Source organism: Prinia subflava, chromosome 2 (assembly GCF_021018805.1).
Source record: "Prinia subflava isolate CZ2003 ecotype Zambia chromosome 2, Cam_Psub_1.2, whole genome shotgun sequence".
In the NCBI taxonomy this organism is placed as follows: domain Eukaryota; kingdom Metazoa; phylum Chordata; class Aves; order Passeriformes; family Cisticolidae; genus Prinia; species Prinia subflava.
Window position 1 is genome coordinate 67,996,042 of NC_086248.1, and position 26,709 is coordinate 68,022,750.

General features: G+C 35.9%; 1 protein-coding gene across 1 annotated transcript in view; it reads right to left on the bottom strand.

Moving 5' to 3' along the window:
- FMN2 (formin 2) overlaps positions 1-26,709 on the bottom strand; it is a 154,474-nt gene that overhangs the window by 5,506 nt on the left and 122,259 nt on the right. Inside the window, exon 16 of the mRNA XM_063390397.1 lies at positions 12,589-12,738. Within this exon, the coding sequence (XP_063246467.1) occupies positions 12,589-12,738 (150 nt within the window). The remainder of the gene's footprint in view (positions 1-12,588; positions 12,739-26,709) is intronic.

Here is a 26,709-nt window from a genome sequence, read left to right on the forward strand (position 1 = left end):
AAGCCACTCTTACAAAGTCAGATATAAAACAGCACATCTATCATATAATTTCCACTTTTTCAAATACAGGTATAGCTGGCTCCCTTCAGTGTAGACATCATTTAAATAACAAAATGAAATCTTACTTGTGAGTAAATTAGTATCAAATCCCAGTACTTGTACAGGGACTATACCAGTACTATTGAGTTTATCAAAATGACTATTTTATCGAAGCAGTGTAATATATGCAGGTATGTGGACTACTCAACATGCAATGGCAGCACATGTAACGTACAAAAATATTTACCAAACCAGTTCACACAGATCCAAATGTTATTCTTGGGAAATGCCAGGGAATCTTCAATTCCACTCTTTGTCCCACCTAAATATCCCTCTGCCAGGATGGATTACCCTGGTAACTAACATACCAGGTCACGAGACAACACAGCTCCCTGTGGGTCTCATGTTAATTTAAAACAAAAATCCTCATACAGTAAGGAACCCTGGATAATGCAGTTCTCCTCTAAACACCCATTAAGTGTTACTATCAGTGTAACATCTCTACAGACTCTGCTTCAATTAGAGTAACAGCTTTTGGAGAAAAGCTGTCTCTGCTTGAAACAGCAAAATGGCAGTAACACGCTACCCTGTGAAGGAGGAAGTCAGAACTTATGTGTCCCCGAGACAGAATTACAAAAATTATCCACAACTTCCAGACTGATAAGTGACAATCCTGAGGTCATGGTACCCAAATTTCCAGGAATATGTAAGAGGTGCTGGTCTCAATAGCATGGTTGTGGTCCTCAAGGTTTTGGGAACTTTTATGAAATTTCTTGGAATTTGATCCAATTTATTCATACTAAGGGAAATAAAAGAAGATGAGAAGCATTACTCCCTAATGCACTTAAAACTGAGCGCTAGCAACCACTCAGTTCCAGTTCCAACCATATCACTGACTCACTGTGTGGGTTTGGGACAGTCCACAGCATTGCATCCTGCTCTCTGTGCAGAAGATCCAAGTGGTTGGACAGAGCCTCAGTGAAGCCCATATGACCCATACATATGCTTCTCCAGCAAGAAATGCCCAGAAATGTAAAGATAGCACACCAAAGGCTCATTTCAAAGAGGTTTAGTTTGTGACCATATTAAATTTGGAAGCATGGAGAACTGTATAAATCTACAGCTATATCTAAAAAAGAAAAGCCATCAGGCTGGTGAAATAGAGGCAAAAGCAATTATTAGCCTTCCACAGGGCTAAATCATAAACCAGTGAGTGTAGTTATCAGTTTTTACTGTGTGCAAATAGATTGTGTCAAGGCTAATCATTCAGCTTAAGATTTTGTTAAATGTAAAATTAAAATAACTTAATCCTTCTGGAAGAGGAAAAGGTTGTGTTCTGTACGAACATCCACACAGTTTAAACTGTGATCTAGGAAAGCAGATAAAAGGTTACCTTTGAAGTAAGAGCAATAGTCTTAGTTCAGTTGGAAAATAATTGCCACTGGCAAGTTTTTGTCATCTTAGGTTTTCTCTATTGGCCAAGAACGTTTTTTCATCTTTCCATGAAACGAACAAGATTTAGGCAAAACCACATTGCTTCTGTCAGCTCATGCCTTGTTCAAGCCATATTTCTCACAGTGGTGAGCAAATCTCTTGAGTGCCTTCCTCTTGCTCAGGCTTTTCCTGCACTCCTTCCCACTGACTTCAATGAGCCCCTGATCAGCATGGAGGTGCAAGATAATAATTTAAGACAAAAAAGTGCAAAAATTGCATGAACACTACTGATTATGGGTTAACTCAGCTGGGAGGAGTTGATAGAGCTTTATGAAGAAACTAATGGATCTAATTCAATAATAGGAGCAAGAAAATGGATTTTTGGAGAAAACAACACAAGACTCCCAACAGTCACAAAAAGAGAAGCAATAGCATACAACAACGTATTTCCAAGCTCCAGGCCAAAATGACACTACCATTGTGCCAATGCAGAGCTCGAAAAGCAAAAAAACCAGTTAAAAAGACATTCCTAGGAAAGGGATGAGTATTCAATTGTCAGGCTTTGTGTGGAAAACAGGCTGCCAGTGGGGAGACTGTGGAAGAAATGTCTGAGGAAGGTGCTTCCCAGTTCCTGAGAATTATGACCCTCAGGCAAATGCAAGCGTGTGAAAGATTGATTTATTGTTCTGAAGATCTGTTTTACTTCAACTGTTTACTTCTACACTGCTAATACTTTCTGTTAGAGAGGCTGTTTGGTCCCCTTACAGAGTCTTCACTCTCAGTGGCAACCAAATCCTCAGAAGGAGGACAGATCTTCAAGGTATGATCTGAAACTGGAGAGGAAGATGGAGGTGGAAAGGACATGGTGTGCCCTTGAAGAAGCCAGGTGGTACCCTTAAATTGATAAGGGTGGTGGGAATGACTTGCAAGCTTGCAGTATTGCTAAACTTTGCTAAACTGCTGCACAAACTATCCCACTTCACACTTCTCAACCACTTCTGAAACTCACTTTATTTTAGCAAACTGACTTTGGTTCATTTACTATCAATCCCTGTCCCATCTTATGCCAATTCTAGCTGAAAAGTGAGCATATCAGTTTGACAGAAAAGACAACATCAGCTGTGTCACCTTTAGCAATTTTTGCCTCTTACTTTTCTCCCAAGTCGTTTCTTGATTTTGTCTTGCTGAGAACATAATCCTACAAAAACTACTTTAGAAACTACAGAGTTGATTAACTCTCACGGCAGTAATCTGAAGAGCAGAGTTGTTCAGGCCCAGGGCAGATTCTACAAATATTTGTTAAGAGTGCTAATCAGCTGAATCTCCTTAAATATTAAATTTAAGCATTTCTTGCATTGTTTCAGAAAGAATAGCCAAATAGCCCCAACAATAAGAAAATATGTAAGGAACATACAACACTGGGTGATCAGTGGATCAATTAAAAAAAAAATCAATTAAAAAAAGAAAAAAATCTACAAGGGATTGAATAGCCAGTCACTTACAGAGCCTAAGAATTACAGTCCTGAAATTTGCTACTTAATAAGACTGAGTATATCAGTTGTCACCTGTAACAAATGAAGTAGTTTCTCATTTCCATCATAACAAAAACTTTTCTCCAGCACTATCACCTCCTTGTACCTCATATCGATTGTGAAGCAAACATCTAAAGTTTATGATTAAGTTTAAAAACAGCATGCACAGAGGAAAAAGAAACCAGACATGCTTCAAAAGACAGAGTGTTTTTATCTACCTTCTAGACCAAAAGCCAGCCTGGCCACAACCTTATCAAGTCTTAGAGACTTTCTGTCATCATTCAATCTATTGAAGGGGTAGCCACTTCCCTGCCACTAAACATTAATAATTTTGTCTGAAGTATCTGTGGCAGACAGATTCATTTCCTACTGGCTCCATCTAGGCTTGGTTGCCTTACACTTCACTAGCGAGCACTATGACATGACAAATGTAATCACAGTGAGAGGACTGGAAAGTTATGCCTTAGATAGTAGAGCTGCTCACAAAAACTTCCATGATAAACTCAGACAGATATTACTTTTATGGTTGACAGTATAGTTCACGAAACCCAAAAGACATTCTTCTGCAGATATTCTGCATTTTTTAACACAAAACAAGGCTGAGGCAAATACACTTTACACTACTAAGTACTTATTATCAGTTAAATAAAAGAAATGTTGCCAAAATATCTTATGTAGCTTTGTCTGTGTTGAAGATTGAATTAAACTTGTTTATAATAAAATAGTGCCTTTACATATAAAAACAAATAAAAAATCCTCCACTAAATTATCAAATGCCAAACATCCTTCAGATTTCAAGGGCAGAAAACTCTAAACTGTCTCCTTAAACTCTTCCAGGGCAATGTTCCTATATTTTATTTGTTGACTAAAATATTGAAGATATTTTTTGCTAAGAGAGAAACCAAAACATAAAACCTAGAATGGAAAATTAGAATTTCCAACATAAAAGTCGAATAAAAAAATATAGAGCTTTTACTTTCATGCCAATAGGGTTGAAGTGATGACAGAGATATGATTCAGTAACTGACTGCAAAGACTTTATATAGATAAGAAGTACATTGTAATGTACCTGGTCACATCAAATAAACTGATGAAACCTAACCTTGACCTACCAACATAATGTATTACACTATCCTGACATTCCTGCCAGCTCCTTGCATGGTTAATTCAAGGACCATGAAGCAGACAATGGCTGTTAGAAAGACACAGTGATTAATCATAATTTAATTCAGAGAACCATAGACAGATTAAAATGTTTTAATCTGGCCACTTAACATAGAAAATAATCTGTAGCAGGACCCTGAATAAGATACCTCCTCTGTCAATAGTGTAGACGTTGGGGAATACATTTCACATTATTTTTAGTGTTCATCATGTCAAATGGCCCTAAAATAAAGTTTCAACGCCAACTGAAATGAAAATTAGACCTTCTCATTTACAGAGTCTCACTGTGTTTCACCAAACATTTAAAAATATTCTGAAAGTATTTCAGTTCAGAAGTATTTAGTTTCACTTGGTTCTCTCTGGCAATCATACTCTTGGTGATGTAGGGGTTCTGCTCTTATTGGTGACAAGATATACAGATGTGAATAAATAAAGAGAATACTGTGCAAAACATGATTTAAAGATTATAATTTTAACATTAAAGAGAATTTAACATTGAAAATGGACTGAAATAAAACAATTGAACTGATAAAGAATGGTTATGTTTCTAATAAAATGCAAACATACATATATCCGCTTAAATACATTAATACATTTCATGACCTTTATCATTAAATTATCAGAGTGCCATTATTTTAGGCTGTACCTGGCTACCTTCAGGCAAGATGGAAATCACTTTTCTACAGACTTTACATATCAAGATTGAAATTAATCTAAGAAAAGATAGTCATCAGCTTCCACTGTTTTTCTTGGAACTGAAGCCAGGCTGCTCTCAAAGAAGCTGGCTACATTTGAGCTATTGGTTAGGAAATTCAACAGGAAATGATAAGGAAAGGGAAGAAGATTAGAAGTGGGGTAAAACTGGTAACATAATCAGCAAGCAAAAGAAACTCATGAGTGAGCAGAAGTGTGAAACTCAGTGTTAGCTGTAAAACATTTTTAAGCAGCAGATGGGCTAAAAGAAGACAAAAAAATCCAACGTGTAGAAAAGGGTAAGAAAAGTCTCGGTAAACAGACTACACAGAAAAGACAATTCTTAAAGAGAATATGGAAACATACTATGGACAGAAGAGTTCTTACACTGGCTATGTTTGGGCTACTACACTGGATTATTGATAGCTACCGGATTGGTAGTACAAGCAAATATGAGAATTGAGTGAATAGAAGGGATCGGTGAAGAGAAAATAAAAAAACTGAAGTCAGCTGGAGAGCCACAACAGGAAGAGATCTCCAGTGCAGGAGATGGGAAAGTAAGAGGCCTTGAACTTTGCTGCATGAGGTAAAAAGTGCTTATCCGTCATTGTGTAACAACTCAAAAATTTCTACAGACATGGAAACATTCTTTTCAAGTATGTAAGAAAACCCCCTGATGTTAGACTGTTACCTATACTGATAGCATAAAACATGTCCAGAGCCATGCACTTACACTTAATGGATGTTGCCATTGTGCCAACTCCAGGCATTGGTTTAGCAAACTGCTGGAGAGCAAGGAAGTTCACAACTTCAGTAGTTCAGGATCAGTCTGGGTAACAGTAGGTTTTAGGCCTTTGTGACCATTTCAAATATTTAGGGACTAATATTTAACGACAAATGCTGCTCATTTGTAAAACATTACAATGATTTATTGCACCTCAAAGTGATAATTTTTCCTGGGAACAAAAACACTAACAAGTACAAAATCTGTAGTGCCTGACAAAAGTTTTGTTTAAATTTTTTCATTGTATCATTATTTTCACCAACATGCAAGTATCTATTTATTATGTAGCCCCTTTTCTATGATAGACAAATGTCATTCTTTATTCAAGAGGTGGTGAACAGGAAAAGGCTAAAAAAGGATTGAAAAATCACCACAGCAGGAATAATGGCATCCCATCCTATCCTATCACCACAACTTTGACTATCTCACCCAGTCTGGCATTACAGCCATGAAAAGTCTGTAAACTTCATTATGAAATTATGATTGTTGGTTACCTTCTTTTTATGCAAAACACACATACTAGGATGCAACATAATGTGCCAGCATGATACACCACCATCACCAGACAGTACTACTGAAGAGTTCTTTGCTGTTTATGTAGGAGCCATTCTGGAATCCAACCTCGCACAAGTCACAAAAATTGGGAAATATTACACATTTGGAACCAGTTTTTTAGTATATCCTTCACTTTGTTTAAGTTTAATACTTGTAAGCACCAGTTGACTCACAGCTGCAAACGGAAATCGTTTTCCTGTCTTATAAAACATAGGACTGCTTAAAAACATTAGACTCAGGTATTCAAAAGGATTTTCCACCTAAGATCCAGATTGAGAAACATATCTCCAAATGCTTTTTTTTTCCACAAACTTTTCCCTCAAAAGCAATGCTAAGAAATGAGAATTCTGTTCACCTCCCCCTAACCAAAATAGGATGATGTAGTAATTAAAAAACAAACAAAGCCCCCCAACTAATTGCCAAAAATGCACAAGGAAGAAGAAAACAAACGATATGTGTTGAGCAACCTTTTTATCTGGACAGCAGTGTCCTTTTGAGGTACTGCCTCACAGTTAGCTGCTAAATCTTTGGTGTGTTTAGGCTTTTTAAAGTAGATTTTCCAGGGCCCACAACAGCATATTCTGGTCAGAAAGCTTTTAAGGTTAAAAATTTTGGAATACTCCCAAAACCTGCACATCCATGTAATTATTCAATTCAATGTCATGTAAAAGTGTCTTTTGTTTTGAAATGTCATTATAACTGCATTGTAAACCCATGCCTACCAGCTCAGTTGGTTAGAGTGTAATAAACACATTGAGATTAAAGCTTCCAAGAGACGTCAGCAAATGTATCTGCCCATGACTACTCACAAACAAAGCACTTGGAGCTTTTAGTTGGCATTACAGGAGCATGCCAAGCAAAATGTGACCCCACTAAGCATATCCCACATGTTCATCATTTCCCTCTCGTGTTGCAACTCCATATACATTTTTCTTCTCTTTTTTTCCACCTCTACATTTCTTTGCAAGTACCTATTCCCATGTCCCTCAATTTCTCACTCTCAAGTCTGACTCACTGGTTCATATTATAAGCATTAAAAAGTATCCCTTAAATTACTCTGAGAGGACATTGCTCGTGCTATGGGATTTAATGCCCTCCTCTGCAAGCAGAAGTGGCAGCTTACCAATATGCTCCTCACTGTGCAACGTACAGATATCCCATGCCAGACTTTAAATTGCTCAACAGCAAGTTTTAAATCATCCTGCCGAGGAGTCTGTAGGGAGACATACCAGTCTTTCTGCAGAGGGAGATCAATGAGCTGTGGAGACATGCTGGCCAGGAATCTCCCTTTCATCTAGATATACACAGTGTGACACACCAGGTGCCAGCTTAACTGCTATTCTTACGGGAACGGGCAACTTCTGCGTTTGAGAGACGAGTGCATTTTTCTGAGTTTATAGATTATTTTTAATGTGTCAAAGATTTATCGTGGGAGTTAAAGGGTTGAATAAAGTCAGCCAAAAGAAATTCTCAAGCTTAGTGTGATGCAAGATGTCAGGGACTTAGAGAATTTTACCATTGTGTTGATCCTGCTTATGAACTCCCCTCTGCTGGCATCCCTGACACAGCCTCTGCTCAGCAACACCACCCTTAGTAAAGACAAAGGCCTCTGTACACCTTATACCCACATTTACAGGGCAACCATATCTGCCCCTTGCTCTTTCCTCCTCCAGCTCTCCCATCTAGAAATACAACTAATACAAGGTAAACCTTTGCCAAGTTGCACAGGCCCTCTAGAACAGCTAACAGTCTGAAGAGAGGGAAACACCTCCGGAGCTGGGGAGGAGTAACAAGTGTAAGCACCTCACTTGCACCCAGAGAAAGGGAAGGTGGAACTGCATTCTGCCATATCACTGATCTGCTTCTAGTAAGGTCTGAATGTATCTGTGGCCTGATGATACTAACATTTGACAGCAATGGCACTTTAAAACATAAAATTTCCTAAAGGACTGAATGCTTTTTGCTACTGTAATGAGCCAGGGTGTATTTCATGGCCAGAAAGAAAAGATGTAGTCCTAAAGATGAATCAGTGTTGTCCATAGCAATATGTGATTTTCTGATAAATAACTGTATTTTTATATTTTATTACCATGACCAGCAGTTGCTTAGATTTTTAATTTTTTACAACATATCAAGACTTCCCTTTTGGGATGTTGCTTCATGAGCTCTTTTTATCTTTCATTCTTGGGACAGCATATCTTTTCCTGGTTGGTAGGAAAATGGTAGGGTCTGGGCAGCAATTCTGCAGGCCTTAGCTGGATGTCAAGAAAAATAAAAATACTTCTTGCTTTCACAGAAGTGCTACACAGAAACAGTGCACTTAAGATTGACTACACCTAATTCAGAAAGGTAAAGAAACATTTTTAGAAGCGAAAGAAAGAGATTAATGAGAAAAGGATTAATACTTTTATAGGTCAGCTTGTAAAAGACCCTTTTTTTTCAAAACAGGAGGTAAAGCCAGGCATTTGTAGATTGGTGGTCTGATTGCCTAAGAGTTTTCCTAGGAAGGGGAGACTTTTATAGAGCTGGTACTGCAGCTGTGCATTATTTGACTGTATTCAGTGAGCAACGTGCATGTGTGGGTATGCAACACCTCAAATCCATGTACAGATAATGAGGGTGCTGAATAGGAAGCTTGTGAAGTTCAAAATCATACTCTCTCTTTCCAAACAACATCAAAAAATGTTAGGGAAAATATGTCAGCGTTCTAGTCTTTCTTGCTGATTAAGCACAAAATGCAGTAAATACTGACAGTAAGCCTTTCAAGAGTTTGTAAAGTCTGAATGAAAACCATAGACTATGACTATACATTATAAATATACCTAAAGGACAATGACAACAACACAACAACTGTAAAAACTCAAAACATACCCGTTTAAATCTGACTATGGTTTCCTTTTGTTTCCTTTTTTTTTCCCCCAGGCCTTTTGCTTGTTTTGAATATTTTTAAAGTTGCTTATGAGGAAGAAGTAGTATTTGAAAATTTTCACTTAAAAGGGTATATATTTAGGATAGATATATCATCAGAAAAGTCAATCTCCACAAAATATCATCAAAAACTTTATAAACAACCAAAATATCAATTTCTAATGGAATGATCTACTTAGCCTTAACTGCAGAGTGACCACAAAAAATAATACTGCTCAGAAAGCCTCTTGACAAACCTATGCTTTTTACTGTAATTTTCAGGTGAATTTTATTTTTATTTCTACCGTATTTAAAAGTTTATCATGCATAATTGTCCTTACAGATGGTATTTTTCAGTTCTGCTTTACTTCAAGTGAGAGAAGAGTGAAAGCAGTAGAAAACTTCAGAAAAATTAATTGGTTTTGACTTTGCACCATTTTTCTTTTCTCATCTTCTCATAAGGAAATACAAAGTCTGACACTTCAATGTTTATCTTTTGCACATAAATGCTTGGCAAACCAATATGCAAGTTGAAATGCCAAGTGAAAAGTGTTTAAAATAAGAACTGTCTGTCTGCTTTCTTTAGAGCATATATGCTTAACCTACCAGTAACAAAATATTGTACCACCTTTGGAAACAGCATCTATGAAAATCCTTTGGTTAAATTATTTCAAAGGAGTGAAATGCATATTTGCAGAGATTAAATAAGGAACAGCCTCTATTAGCAGTCCGTATGGAAGCTGGGATACAAAACATTTAGAAAAACCCAAACCAAAAGGGGTTGATAAAGATGATCAAATTAAAAAAGAAAAGGGAATAAAATTATGAGGTTTATAAATAATTATTGTAAATAATGTTTCATGAGGCAGAAACCTGGTCCATAGCTCACCAAGGTGGCATAGCACACTCTTTGAAAAAGTCTCATGGTATCTGTCCCTTGATTTTGCTCCCAATGAGCAATTACAGAAATTCCTCTCACCATTAAAATTTTAGCCTGCTCCTCAACTTTATCAGCAGGAAAAATTTCAAGAGCATTATCTAAAGGGCAAAATCTACTTTCTTAAAATAATTACTTCTATTTCAGTGGCAATAGGCAGTTAATAGATTTTTGTCACCTACAGATCTCTTGATCTAGGCTGAGATTTTGACAACCATCATGATGCACATTCTTACACCTCTGGGCCACATGTATTTTTCCACTGAGCTTTTTCTCCTTTGACTTCTCAGTACCAAGACACCTTCATAGCACACGATCTTTTGTCTTTTATTGAGAGACAGAAATGCAAAATCAAGAAAGAAAGCCTAAAAGACAGCTTCAGATATCAGGCTGAACTATGACTGGAGACAAAGTAAAACAGTTGTTTAACCAAGGAAGATTCTTAATGTTTGGGAAAATGATATGTCTTACTTGAGAAACTGTTACTGCCAATTCGGCCAAAACATTCTAATTCCTAAAATGCAACAAAGAGAGCTTGACTTTGCTAGACCTGATACAGCAGCAACATACCAAAGATCTCTCAGCGTTGAGCACAACCAAGACATCAAAGGTCCCCTAAGTCTAAACCCTGCCCCACCTGAACAAATGAAGTAGAGCAGAAGACTTAAACTGATGAGGTTTGAGATTTTTCAAGCCAAAAATCTACTTGTGATTTTCAAGATGTATTATTTTCAGTCTTAATCTCAGTGACTTCCTGGACTGAAGTTACACAGTCCTGTCTGTCCCCCTGGGAATGCTTTCTTCAACCACCAGTTCAGAGTCTGGGTTTGAGCAACAGTCTCCCTGCTGTTCTTCCAAGAGATCTCCCAGTTTCCTTTCCTACTGTAAGTCCTTCTCACTGCCCTTTCCCTTCCCTGTCACATCTTGCACCTGCAACTATTTTGTAGGTTATACACGTTCAGCTCCTTTCAGGCTAAAATCAACCTTGCCCTAGAAGGGACGAGGTAGCACACAACTTTTTTTCTCTGCTGCTTCAACACATGCTCTTAGGATACACATACATTGAACTCAGGGAGGGTCAAATGATTGTATCTCAATCCCATTCATCTCTTAAGCTTTAGATGTTTAAGGAGGAAGAAATTTTGTGCTAATTTGGTTAATGTCTTTTAAAGAAAACGATTTTGCAGTGAGAATCCTCTGGAGGATTTTTTATTAATAGCTTAGTATTTTGAAATAAAAGGACATTTTTCTTAAATCCTTTTCTATAAAATATACAGGACTTAATTAACCTGTATTAACTAAGCAGCTAAATCCCTGCATAGGAAACCAAAGATATTGTTTAACTGTCAAATCAGTTTCAAAGAGATATACTTAATTACATAAAATTAATTCAGATAGTCAGTAAAATGAAATAGATCCCCAGAGATCTTCTGTACTGTGTTAACTTTTGCACCGCGCTCTTGCTATAGTAGCAGAATCCATTTTTTTTCACTGTGAGACTTCTTGTTCCGAAATGTACCCACTTACAGCAAATATGTATGGTATACATGACACTGACTATATAGGTGCCTCAGGAAAGTTTTCAGTAACTGTCTAAACCAGTAGTCAGATGTTTGTGACAATTACATAGGATGAGTACACTAGGAAAAAGGGCCTGTTCTTGTCAATTTACCCAATTACAGGCTGAAGTCTCTAACTTAATTAATCTAAAGCTTCAATCCCATCAATGTTTAGGCTCAGGTGTAGCTTCAACTCAAGCTGCTAACAGTTGTAAAATTATATAACAACGCTTAGGATTTACATGTTTGTATTTGCTTAATTTTTCCTTACATGGCATTTATTACTTTTTAAACAACTGATTAGTTCTTGGCACAATTTTTATAAACAAAGGGTAACCACAATGGACTATATGCATGCAGATGAGTACAGACTTCATAACTATTCTAAAACAGAGTGGACCAGACACCGTGGCTGATTTTTCAAAGCTACTGTCTCATTTCTTTATGTTGTATTATACCACACTTGCTCTTGTGTACCCCATCACCTGGGCTGTGATTTGCAATACAATTCAGTCTGAGTCTTTTTTTAACACAGGGTTAATTGACTTACTCCTCCTGTCTTTTTCCCAACATCGTCAAACAAATATTTACAATATGCCATGTCTTAATGCCTTTACTTTCTTTGACTGAATATGCTAATGAAAATCTTGAATCAACGTTCAGGCCTAAAACAAGTCTTCCATTCCTTGGATTCATAGTAGCATAGCAGTTACATGCTTTGCCAAAACCACTGTTCATTTGGGTAATAGACCCAAAAAACTTTAGCACAAACTGGTATTAAAATCCTATTGAAAAATTAGGATGACTGGAGGCTTGAGGGTGGTGGGGGTGGGTGTCATGATCTGTTAAAAAAACAAAACCTGAGAAAACTCCAAAAGGCATTCAGTAGGCTGTGTGCTAATGAAGTGTGGCTGACTGGTTTCTGTGTGATTGCTCCCAATAACATTCTTTGAGAAAAGCCTTTGAACAAACAAACAAATGTACCTTTCTTGAAGAATAAGTTTGTTTTCCTTCTTCCAGAAGTCTTTGAAGTCAGAACTGAATTCATGCCAAATACTGAAGAAAGAATGTGGGGACACCTCCTTCTCGCCCATTTTTGGTTTCATACAGAAATAGGCTGTAGTTTCCAAAAAGCTGTCAAAGAAAGCAGAAACAGCAAATGCTTCAGTACCCATAGATGTTTTACCCATATATTTTTTTTTTACTTGACACTGACATAGTATTTAATTATTCTTGGTAGTAGATCTAAAATAAAAGAATACAAAAACATAACAGTTCTGAGCTCTTCATATACAAGTAGGTACACAATGTAAGATGATTCTTCAGTAAAGTCGGGATCTGGGATTTATCACAGTTTCTAGTTTTGACCAAAGCATTTTCCATTTCAAAAGCTAAAATGAACGCACTGTCCAAAGCCGTGCAAATCCAGATATCCACACCCACCCATATACTGCTTTTCTGTTGTGTATAAAGCTGTTTTCAAAACACAGAGTCAAAGCCCATAAAGGACTGTAAATAAACTTCTCCAAGTCCTGTTATATCTGTGCTACAACACAGTAGCTTAGGGTGGAGACTACGCAGAAATATTAAAACTCAAATCTGCTTTATACTAAACAAAAAATGGATACATTTTTTGTATGTATGAAAACTTGGCCCAGAAGCAGCTGTGCTAGAAAACAGGTGCCCATTGTGACTCCACCACAACAATCCAACAATCTCTTCTGAGCACAGCAAGAGTCAAACTAGTGCAGCAAACACATAAGCTACTCCTCAAGTAAAAGCTACTCCTGAAAAGCAAAGATCATATTTCCCACACTGAGTGAAGACTGTGACTGCAACTAAAATTTAATGTATTTCTGAGTATGAATTGCTTCTATTTTATTTCAGGAATGTCACAGGAAGGTACAGAATAATTATTTATAAAAATATTGCTTGGTTAACTGTTATTTCATTTGTTTTTTTCACTATACATTTTGTAAATATTGGAGATTTTAAGAATGTTTTCTTGATCTGAAGCTAAGCATGCAAGCCACTGAAGAATTGCTCATTTTATGAAAACTGCAGTAGAAAAATCTCATTTGAAATATAATTGTATGTGCTTTGCTCACTGATCTATCACTATTCATTGACTCCTATGACAATTTTCTCTCAATCATACATCACAATTCTCATCACTTTAATTATGGGGGAAAATCCAATCCCAGCTAAATGGATGGAAATGTAACTTTAGTCAGAGAAATTTATATCTTCATTTATGGGTTATGATGGTGAAAATAACATAGAGAGATTCAACCATTCAAAAGGGTCATTCTCACAAATTCTGTAAGAAAGTGTTTACCCTAATTCTCAAACCTGAATATTCCAGTTGTTTTGACCAACCTGAAAAATAAGCATCTATGTATATTGTAATAATGCTGAATAAAAAAGCCTGTATCTTAAAAATTTAACACCAATTTATCAACTAAATTTTACATTACATTTTTTCTCCTAAAAAAATGTATCTGCTGAAGCAAAGTGAAGATGTTGAGCAACAAAGATGTAGCACATAAAAATACAGAAAACATCCTCGTTTTTTACCTATGACATTGATACTCAAATGCCACCTTACCTGATCATGTCATTTGCTCAGCTTCCTCAGCCTACCACAGCACTCTGTTCTGTAACTCAGTGTTTGGTCAACAAATGCCCTTTTTTTTTTTTCCCCTTTTTTTGGCTGGGTTCTGTTGTGGGCTTGGTTTGGGTATTGTTTTTTCAAGTGATTTATTAATGATTAATATTACTGATTAAAATACTCAATTTTACTTGTTTATATTTTCCCCACAGTTTTATAATGGTAAAGATATTTATCATCTATCCTTTGATTCCACAGAATCACTCAAAAAGTGTATCTCTGACATTGCAGTAAGCTGCATTGTTGTAAACTTCTTCTTATCGTCACATATTTTCAACTTTTTGCAAGACTGCAAATATTATCAGGGAGGTATTTTTTTCTCCCAGTCTCTTCCCCCAGACTTACAGCTCTGCACCTGGGTAGTGTGGAAATCCCATCAAAGGCTCATTTGAATTTTCAGAATGAACTGACAATTTTTGGAGGAACGTGTAGAATAAAGAAGAAGAGAGAACTCTTGGGGCATCAGCTGAGTCAATGACTTATTTTTGAAGAAGCTCTTTGAATGAAGTCTGTTAATGACTCACAAAACAGAGAAAGAATTTCATATAAAAAATCTTGTTTTGAGAAATGTGTCTTCAAAACATTTTGCAAATGACAATGATGAGAAAAGAATTTGACAGTGAATGGCCCTCCGAAGTAATGCTTTAATATATGAGATAATGAACAAGAATTCCATCACAGGAAAACATCCCAAGAAACAGGAGGCCAAACAAAATTCATACTGTATAAGAAAATGCTCAATTAAAAAATAAATATATATATAAACAGCACTAACACCTGTTAGAGATGCAAAGATTTCCACTGCTCTTCCATTATTCCAACTATCCTCTGAGAGCAGGAGGAGATAATCAGTGTTTTTTCTCTGGTGACTGAAAACCTCCCTGAGGACTACTTGTATCACCACTGCAAACTTACACATTCATACAGCTGTGTCTAACAGCTGTAACATAATTACTAGGTTTATAGAAAGCAGAGAAATGCTCATACAGGTTGCTTGACTCCCTAGCAGTTAGTTTGGGAGGTACAGAAAATTAGCTGTCTGTGAAATGTGAAACAGCAGCAGCATAGCAGGTTGTCATTGTTAGTATGTCACACCTTTCTAATGCCCAGTAACAATGCACAAGACATCAGCTGCAACACAATAATACTTCAGGGCATAAATCTCCACGAATTAAATATTCTTTTTTATACATGCAGATCAAACAGTCAAGACAGTTGCTATATTTTTTCCCAACCAGAGAGGTCTACTCTTCTTTAGAATTAAAGTTCATTTAGAAGACATATGGAAACCTGCTTGCTTTACATTTGATGGTGTCATTTTTGTAGTACAAGACAAAATAGCACAATTCATACATGAAAGACTAAGCAAATAAAGCCAATCCAAATGCATCAAATAATAAAACATGGACAGCAATAAATCCTTTCTGTTACCATGGTCTTTAAATATTTGATTTGGAAATGTTTACATATGTCAAACTAGACATATCTCAAAGCTGATTCCAGGTGGGGACATGCATTTTAAATACAAAGAGAAATTTGGATGACATTGCCATAGCCCCAAGACTAGATACAATCCTTTCAGACTTCATCCAGGCAGTAAATATCTTCAATATCTCTGGTGCTTTTCTCTGGGAGAAGCCATTCAATTTTTCCTGTTCATTCTTTAGCAGATTGTGAAACAAAATATCTGCAAATACTATTGTTACTATTCTTAACTGTGCATCACATAGACATTTTGAATCAAGTACTGGACTAGCTATCACAAGCCTTTTGTTCCTACACTCAAATTAATTTCTGCATCATACAACCTTGGAAAACTCACCTGACCTGTTTGAATTTCATTTCATCTATCTGCAAAATGAAACATTTATTTTGAAACAAGTATTGCAAAGCTTGTTTAGTGCCCATTTCTCAAGTGAAAAGGTTCATGCTTATCCATACTTTTTCTGAGAGTATTAAATGAAAAGAATGTGCATTAGAGAAGATCTTTGAGTCACGGAAGAGGGAAAGAAGGGCATGCAACTTAGTTTCAGGGATTAAAAGAGGTAAAGAAGGTCACTGCCTTTGCTTCAAGCAGCCTGACTTTTCAAGCATGATTAAAAATAAGACGGTAATGTTCACACTACCATCTTACCCTGACATGGCAAAAGCCAGAAATCTTTAAACAGGTTTCAGACTGGGCTTCATATCCTTCATGCTGGCCCTGAAGAAGAATTAAATAACATCATCTTTCTCAAAACAATGGAAGAGTTGCTCATCTTGGACAATTAAGGAAGGAAATAAGATCTGGAAAGATGGTGAGTTCCTTTTCTTCCTTTGTAGTCTTCTAATATCTTTGGTTCAAGTGTTTGGGTAATTCAGAAGAATCACTTCAGACTGATGTCTGAACTCACTGCTTACTCAAATGTGGAAATTTGATGAATGAATCACTGGACTTTTATGTGTGCTCCCTTGAGTATAACTATGAGTCCATGAAAGTGATTTTTCTATTTGGAGGGAAGAAAGGAATGGTTGTCCTAACAGCCAAACCAAAATTAATCATATGAAAAAGAAAAGAAGCTATTCACATTGCAAATGGCTCATTGACAGCAATACTAGCTAATAGATCTGATCCATTAGGAATATTTTAAGAGCAGCTATGGATTATTCAGCTTTTTTCCCATTCCATTCTGAAAACAGCTAGCAAAAAGTTGCAGACAATAATTCCAATTCAAGCCCATGGTCTGGGATGCATTGGCTGGTTTATAATTATGTACAAAAGCAAATCAACAATACTAAGACAGCAGTAGTTTCATCTCAGCATTATTTGATCAGGCTTCCTTGGCCAAACAAATGGCAAAGTAACTGTAGATACAGACACGCCCTGGCTGACCTTTCTGAGAAATGCTGAACACATGCACAAACACACGTCTGGTTTCCCCATGCAGCAAACTAAATCACCTTTATCACAAGGATAAAGATTTGCTGCAATGTGGATTTAAAAGCAGAAAAAAGTGTTTCTATTCTGCACTGTTTAACAGACTTGAAATTTGAACGTGGATATTCTTTTCTGTTTTGGCTTTATAAATCTCTAAGCATCACTTACATACATGAGCGATTCAGAACAGTTAGTGCAAATGGTGTAACCCGTTACTTTTGGGAAGCAGTTGTATTTCAGAAGCAGTTATAGATCAGGCTGAAGCTACTAAAGTACATTTTAGTTCAATTAAATTCACAAATAAAATTTAGAACTAAGCACATGCTACCAAAAGAAAGAAGTTAAAAGGGAAAGAAATGACAACATGCACCTCCTACTACTTTAAATCTGACATGAGTCTTATTTAAAGCCAAACTGAGTTGATGGGCATGTAAGCCTGTTCACAGTGTTGATCCTGGAATGTTGACTACATATGGAAGGTGAGTACAATATACAGGTAACAGTATTTGCTTCCTGGATGCTAACAATTTGAATCATCATATTAGTATTTGATTGTTTTATAAAGAGGCCAAGGCTTTGTATCTATTTTCTTAATGTATTCAATATCTGAAAGTAAGAGTAATCTTCAGACAGAATATCAACCAGTTCAACAAGGTCACACAAAATTATGTAAAATAAAAGAGTACCAGCATCCTGATGACTAAGATAGCACAAGACTGTTAGGAAACTTTATATACACAGCATTCTATGAAGGCTGTAATTTTCTAGTGATTTATTTTGTTTAGCGTCCTTCTCTGCACTATAACTTTACATCACTTTATTCACCTTTTTTTTCTTTTTAAAAAAGAGTAATTTCCTCTCCTCACTGCTCTATTTTGTTCTGCATAATTATAAGTGAAATTCAAGATATCTAGTACCTAAATGCTGGAAGAAATTTCTTCTTGTCCTTTTATTTCCCCGTTTTTTAGAAAGGAAGAAAAGTAACTTTCTTATAATAAAAAGAAAGTTGAGATAATATGCCAGCTTAAACTAGCTGCCAGAATCATTAATCTCTTCTTTCATTTGCCAATTTATATTGTGCAACTATGTATTTTGTAATATTGTTCCTTAGAAAACAAATGTCTCAAGAGATTTTTCTTTCCCTCTAAAAAAAACCTGCCAAACATTTGCAATGTTTTGAATCCTAAGTCATTTCCCTCATGCCTGGTCCCTTGCCTCCTATTAATTCGTATTAAACAGAAACGTTTTTTATTGCTTCAAACATATGAAAATTAGCAGCTTCAGTAACAGAAAAAAACCAAACCAAACCCCCCCCCAAAAACATCCAATATTAAAACCAGAAAATTATGTTTTGACAGGCCAGACTGTCTTGTTCATGAGAATTTTAACACGCTCCCTTCCACTACTAGGAATGCTTTACAACTTTAATGATCTTCTACAGTGACCAATATTATCAGTTTTACATAATTATTAGTAACACAAATGCAGAGCTTCCATATTTTATGCTAATGGCAGCAGACCTTGTAACTGAATGCTGTTACGTAGTAGAGAGCATATACTGTGACACAGACTGCTAACTTCAATAGGTATTAGGACTATAGCTTTGCACTTAAACATTCTGGGAAAGAGAAAATTTTAGGAAGATTGATTATGTGGTGTTAACAGTGAATAAACCCTTCACAAAATAGGTTGCCATTTCAGCCTTAATTTAAACTGTTATTCCAGATCCTTCTATTTACTTAATTCAATGGGAGACAATTTATTTCTGTCTTTCAGGAACAAAGTGCCTCATAACAGCAGGTTGCAAAGCAGCAAAATAAAATGGCCATAACTAAATTAATTTTACTTTTGTTGAAAGGTAAATGTGAGCACTGAGACTTTCAAAATCTTTATTTTCAAATATATTTTTATCAGGTCTATATTAAGGTATATTGGTTGGGTATGATGAAATTTGCCTAATCAATTCTTGTTGCTTATATCTTCTGGAAATATTACGCTATCAGGGATCAGAGTTAATACTACATTTAAAAAGCATTCTGCAAGATCTTCCCTCACTGGTTTAATTTTTTTTTAAATTTGTATTTTTATTCTCATTAATCTCTAAAACAACAGGCTACAACCTGGTCCCTCTGTATGTTTGAGTTGGGTTTGGGTTGATTTCTGGGGGTTTTTTTGCATTATTCTGATGTAAACAAGTGCCCCACTGATACAACAATGCCATCTTTTATCCAAGATGGCATAGGATTAGGTGCTAAATTTTATCAGGTGTGAGCTATCTTGGCAAATTGAACTTATCTGGTGACAAAAAAAATACTGAGCTGAAAAAGCCATTTTGCATATACTGAGTCAGATTTCCAGCCTTTGATTTGAAAACCAAAGGTCAGGAAATGTAGGTTAGAGGAAATTTTGCTACCTTCATTGTATCATGTGTAAAGCATTTATCAGCTACATCTCACCCAGTAACTGGGGTTTATATGAACCTAAATTCTGCTGTGAATATTTAAAGGTCATATTTCCATTCAAGAATATTATTCAGAATAAAATTTGAATTGAGATAATACATTAGAAATGGAACTAACTTTGTGTCTTTTTTTGCCTCTGGCATTTGTATTCTAACAGGCCACTCCAAGAAAAAAAAAAAAATCAAGCATCTTTTAGCATGACTCTTCAAATTAATTTTTAAGTTGCCTATGCTTTTTCCATGTAATTTTAAAATGACAATTTTAAATCAGTTCAAACTTTCTCCCAAAACCTTGGCTTGAGGTAAAGTTCCATAGATGCATTGCTGTTAGCTGCAACCCATTGTTACCTGAATACTTTGAATAAATGTATAGGCTCTCTATCTTGGACTTCAACGTTTTTAATTCCTGTTACCATGGATATCATGCCCATGCCTGCCAGCTAAGCTGCTCCAGACATACGTGCTAAGCTAGACACAGGAATATGAGCATGTATAAAACAATACCATGTAATTTTGTGCACTGGAGAGTCAGGCCCAGTAACATATCCAAGAGAAAACTATTTTTCTCTCTTAAAAAGACAAACATGTGAGCTTCAAACATATTAAATAACCCTTGGCTGGTTGAACTTGAGGAAATAACATGTTGCTGTTAGAAAAAGAATACAGTGGTAGAATGAATTTCAAGAGCAGTGGTCTGACAAAAGCTGCTGCCCTCAATGCTGTAAGAAACAGCTAAAACGCTCATGTGAAAACCCAATTTGACTTCAGATCTTTCCATTAACACTCCTCATGTTCATTGGAGGCCTTCTAAGCAAGCATTATTACTTAAAAAGGTTATAATTACATATGGAAGTAGTGCAGAACTGTTGTGCACTAAGTACTATGTTAAAAGCTTATCATGGTTTTTCAGTTTACTGATTACAGCCTCATTCTTGTAACCTGCCTGCTCCCATGGTGTGGCTCATTTTTATAACTAAAATGCATGAAGAAGAAAGCTCAGGGTTATCTAAGAAAATAATAATAATAATGTAAGGGAATAATAATTTTTCTTAAATGTAGAACAGGTTATTTGGATATCTAGAGAGAAACCACACATAGGCTTTACAAAATTTCAAGTTTACCTAAGATTACCTCATCTTAAGATGAGTTAATTTTACATATAATACAGCACAGATACATATTAATATAATTCATCATAGATAAAATTTTATATATATGCCTTGACAAAAAATACACTCTAAATACAGCAAGTGAAATTAATGGAAAGGGGTTTTTTTTGGCATAATCATAATAATTCTGTTTTGGTGCTTAAGTCAAACTTAGGTTTCAGTTTAAGTTTCTATTCTTTGAAATTGTAATCTTTATTGACAAAAAATGGTCTGAAATACTTGGGTGTTATAGAACATCCTAGCATTTTAAAGGTCTTTTGATGCAGTTTCACCTTAACCCTTTGTGGTTGCTATGGAGAGCATTGTGCAAGAGCTTACTTAATTCATTGTGCAAGAGCTCTCTCCTTAACATGCATCCACTCATATCATTATGGCCGGCACAACTATGAATAGAAGAAATTGATCCTTTGCTAAAAACAGAACTGTTCACGTGGGCTTTCATATTCTTAGAGTCAATTATGACAAAATCCTATGAAAGAAAATTGAAAGACTTCAAAATCTGTCTTGATAAACTGTCAGGTTGGAAAGGTATTTGCATTTTTCAAATGTTAAGCACTTAAGATTCAAGTCTCAAGTTATCCCAATATATTCTCTTCATAGAAGTGAAAGAATTTTTGTGTAGATGAGTACAGAAAATGGGCAGCATTTTTTATAAGGATTGTCTAAATGAAAAGGTGGCAGCCATTGGAATGACTAGAAATATTGTATTAAATAACCATATCAACTCTCCATTTGTGAATCATCAAGATTCACATATCCAAGTACAGCTAGACAAACCATAATCCATTGGCCTAAAAAAAACTATCTCATGTCTGGAGGAGCTGTTCCCATCCCTTCCAAGGAAGCTTCGCTGTGTTTTTGGTCTGGGGTGACCACACCCTAATTGTTTTCTTCGGGGTGAAGCAGGAAATTTTTACCTCCTCCACAGACTGATTAAGGTAGAACTATTTTTCAGGCAGCAGCTGAGAAAAGAAGTGGGTGCGGTTATCTCATGAGAAGCCCCCATTTAAGACAGGGATCTGGCCCAGTAAAGCTGTTTCTGAACTAGCTTGTTAAAGCGGTCAAGAAACAGGCAATGAGGCAGAGGAACAAAGCGAGGAAGAGCAAACAGACAATGCTTTTTTCCTAGTCACCTAATCTCCATATATGAGGAGCACAGTGGAGTTTCAGCAGTAGGCTGAAGCAATCCCTATATCGTGGATTGGTTTGTGGATGGCAGCCTTCCATCAGCTGGAAATTGTTATGGAAGGAATGACCTATATTGTACAGATTATTACTGGATAGTTCCCAGATGAGTTAATACGGCAGTGATGACCTAATTAAATCCCATCCCTGACGTTCTGCTTTTCTATTTGCATATACATGACAACAGCAACATAATATTTTAATACTTAAAGTAAATCGTAACATGCAACAAGGAAGAAAGGAACAACTCCAGTGGCAAATCACTGGAGTAAGAGCGTAAAAGAGACGCGTTATCCACATTGAAGTCACAGCCCTAGCAGATGCAAACATTGACTACGAAGGTCTTAGGAGACAATCTAACCAAACAGCTCAGGTAGGCAATATGATGAAAGAAAAGTCCTGCTGAACATAATCAGAAGCTGATGCACAAAGAGAGGCACTGGAGCTAATCCCACATACACACATGCACACAAGTCTTTTACTTCAGCTGCAACAGCTCAAGAGGAATATCTTGAATTTTTGAGGGCTACTCAGTGAAACCACCTGCTGAACATAAACTGCAAGCCAAAAAAAGTGACACATTGAAAGACTTTAATTCATGTATTTTTTCCCCACTAATTTTATTATCTACATGGTTCTTCTATTCTTTCCTCTTTTTTAATTCTCAGTCTAACGCCAGAGCATTAGTTGTGGGTTGATCAGATCCAAGTTATTTTAACTATATTATTATTAGGGTGTTAGCTGTGTTGTTATCAATGCTATTTAGCCATGTAACTGTAGTTGCAACTTAAATTTTATCTTTTTCTGTAAGATCTAATATTAAACCCTCTACATGAACTTTAGAAAAAGTTGCATAAAAATCAGTTTACATTGCAGAATATTAGATCTCTGAATTGTACCCCAGACTGTTAGGAGTTGTATTACCATTTGTTCATACTAGCACTGAATGCCTTTAAATGCAAACTAATTTCAAACCAATAAAATAATTTTTCAAAGCAAGTAGGCCAAAATTTTTAAAAGAAAAGATAATGCTCTTACAGGTAAAAATCAGTCATCTAAATGGTTAAGGACTTGTGTCACTTGGCAAATATTTTCAGAAAAGGACAAGGACTTCATCTTCCAGGATAAGACCAATTACGCATATTTTAGAAGAGAATTTCTGACAAAACCGAACTGCTGACTAAGTTTCCATTACTGCATATCAACTGGTCCTGATATTTTGTCAGAGACAGGATACTAAACTAGAATGATCCAAACTGTTTAACAGTCTGTAAGCTTTTTCTATACACATTTCCTCTGCTCAGCAAGTATTTACTTTTTGCTGATCCAACTAATGTATACCTACGGGCTGAAATGTATTACCCTTAGCAATTCCAGCCTACATGCTGGGAGCCACACAGTGAGAAATAGACATAACAGTGAAGCAACCAACAATAGATGAATGGCCAAAGAGTAGTGAAAGACAGAGTCCAATAACATATTCTTGCCTTTCAGTTTAAAGTTTTCTTCTGTTTTTCTTTTTTTTAACTACATACCTCTTCCATTCTAAGCTTTTCACCAGTTTATTTCCATGATTAACTCAATTTTCACTTTAACTTTATAGTTCACTTTTGGAAACAATCCAAAACATTGTGTGGAGGGTAGCGAGGTGGGAGGAACATTTAATGTTTTAAAGGATTACCAGACTTAGGTGCTACATTTCGAGGTGCTGCTTTTCAGCAGTGCCATTGTACCATACTGTCTGCTATTTCTCTAAATGTCATCAACTTGTCAGCTCATAAGCAGGTGTAAACCTTTGTTCCTCCCCAAGTTCTCACGTTCATTGATGTCAATGGAAGTCTGCAAAGAGTTTTGTGTCAAGAATACTGGGGTTTTTTCCAGGCAATTTAAAGGTAAACATTTCTCTTCAAAATTAATGCTATTTTGTTGCTACAGCAGAAGAAAGCAACAACACATTTCTAACTGGATTAATAAAAGTCCTGAAAACAGAAGAGGTGCCTGGGAGGCTGCACTCAAAAAGCACTCAAAAGCCCAAAAATCACTGGAATGTGCAAGTAATGGAAGCAAATTATAAAATAAACCAAATAAAAATATCCAGACATGGAGAGATGAGCACTTCATACCAAGCCACACACATCCTAAATTCCCCAGTTGATACTTACGTCAAAAGGCAAAAAGTTCTCTGTTTGACTTTTTATAAAACAAATATATATTCTCATGATGCACTAAGATCTACTAACGAATAAATTAAGTTCTAGGATTTTTTTTTTTTTTAATCAGTGATGTACAGAAAGCCAGGACATCAAGTGGAATTTCTGTATTTTCCTCATGTTAGGCATCAGGAAAAACAGGTGAATGGTTTTAAACCACCAGAGTATGGGACAGTTGACTTTGTGACTTATCACTTCAGGCAGGGTTATACTATCTGAAATAGTAAAAAAAAAACCCCAAACCAAACCAAACCAAAACCCAACAACAACAACACAAAACCAAAAAAACACACAAAACCCCCCCCACAAAACAAAACCCCCAAAATGGAAAAAGATCTCTAGTATTCTTTAACATTTCTAGAATCTATTGCCTCCTACAGGAATGGAATATGAGTTGATTATATGAAATGTGAGTAACTGAACTACTTTCAGTGCTGCTGAACTGAATTTAGAATCAAATGCTTCATTGCTAGACCGAGAGCAGGAAAAATTGAAGATGATCTGACTGTGTCTTGGACTTAAAAAAAATCCCCATCTTTAATTAAATTTTTGAATAATTCCCAAGGTGTTATTCCAAGAAGATATAAATGTTTGCAGATAAAGGGGAAGGAAAAGATCATCTGAACTATTTCAGTGGAAGAGAGATCAGTGTTACGAACTCTGGATTTATTTGCTTTTTAAAAAGATATGAATCTGGAAGCCTTCTATGAGGATGAAAACTTAATACTGTGTGAGGTGTTATAAGAAAAAGTAATAAAGTTACATACTATTCCTCTGGAGCTATTCAGCTTTTCAGGTAGCAAGACAGAGAATTAGGACCTTCAACTTCACTGAATGCCGATTCTAGTAACTTCAGACAGGTTGTTTAGCTATTGGTTCTTCAGAAAGGAAGTGCAAGAAGAGGACTAACTAACTCATTTCTGATTGTAAGTCTGCAAAATGGTATTTCTGCTGTGGCTATTGCCTTTTAGCCCAGCATGGCAAACAAGGTATTACTTGTAATATTATTTGGACAGTAATTTTGTTGCAATCTTAGTTCCTACTTGCTGTGGATAGTATGGTAAAAGTCTATCTCATTCTGAAATTGCATTAAGCATATCTGGAAATAATAATACTTAATTTTTTTTCTTGCTGCTTAAGTAAAATCACATCTCAAAAGACAAAAGATATTTAACACTAAGTACATGAAAATACAAAAAACAGAGAGCATATCTATAGTAGAAGTCTCGGGACAGAGAACATTACTACAAATTTAAAAATAAAAACAGAAGAAAAGATAAAGGGACACCAAACTGAGGACTCCTAAAATACAGAAGCATCTCTTTCCCCTCCTCCTCTCTCTTTTCTGTTTTACTACTTTCACCTCCCCCCAAATGAGTGATTTTTGCTTTAACTTGACAAGTATTTCACAGTTTCTCAAGCATTTAGCAATGAGGATTTAATTGGAAAGTGCCAGGTTCTTTCTTATTACACTTTATCAATATTGTTAAAGAAATGATGTAATTGTTTGGGGTTTGGTGAAGACATTCCATGTCACTTCAGTGTTAATACCAGGCTGGAGCCTTCCTTGTCTGCCTGCGTAAGCTAGATAAACAGAGACCTGTGTGCTTTCTTCTCATCTCAGGATACTTACTCAGAAAGATCTTGGAACATATGCCTATTGTGAGCTAAACATTTCACTTTTCATTTTATCCATGTGCCAGAAATCCATTCCTTGGATAAACACTTTACATACTGACACTCTTAAAGTCACTAAACACGATAAATAAAGAGAGAATACATCATTTCAAAACTGATTAAACATTTTCTCACTTGTGACAAATGAACAGCTATACACTGTATGGAGTCCCTGGAGCAGACATTCCATTTTCTGTGTCTTCATTTTGTGATTAAGATTAACTTTCCATTTCAACTCATCTATTGCACAACTGAGCTTTTTTAAAATACACATTGCTGAATTTTCCCTGAATCATTATTCATTTCAGAAACATTTTTGTTATTGCTACAGGAGCTTTTCTTTTGGACTTTTGTATTTTAATGGAGACAAACTAACAAAGAAGTAATAATAATAATAATAATAATAATAAAATCATAGTTTTTAATGAAAGCTAAAGAAATGCTTCCATGCAGTAGACCTGAACTTATACATGGGCTGAAGTCATCCACTTCAACAAGGAAAATCCAAGCACATTAATCACATTAACTTTGCTCCATCTAATCCATCACTTTTCCTTGCACTACTTGCTTATCTAGTCATGCAATGCATTGCTATCTACCTATGATTAGTCAAATGAAACTAATCTTTTATTTAGCTTCTTAAGCTCCTATCGTCTTTTTCACCCACCCCTGCCAAAATGTATCCCAAGCATTTTATTTCCAAGCTAAATTAAAAATCTTACTGAAATAATCACATATAATACTAAAACTGTATGTGAAGTTGTCTTCAGTGTTCTAACAAATACCACTAATCTGATCAAGAATTTCAGTGGCAA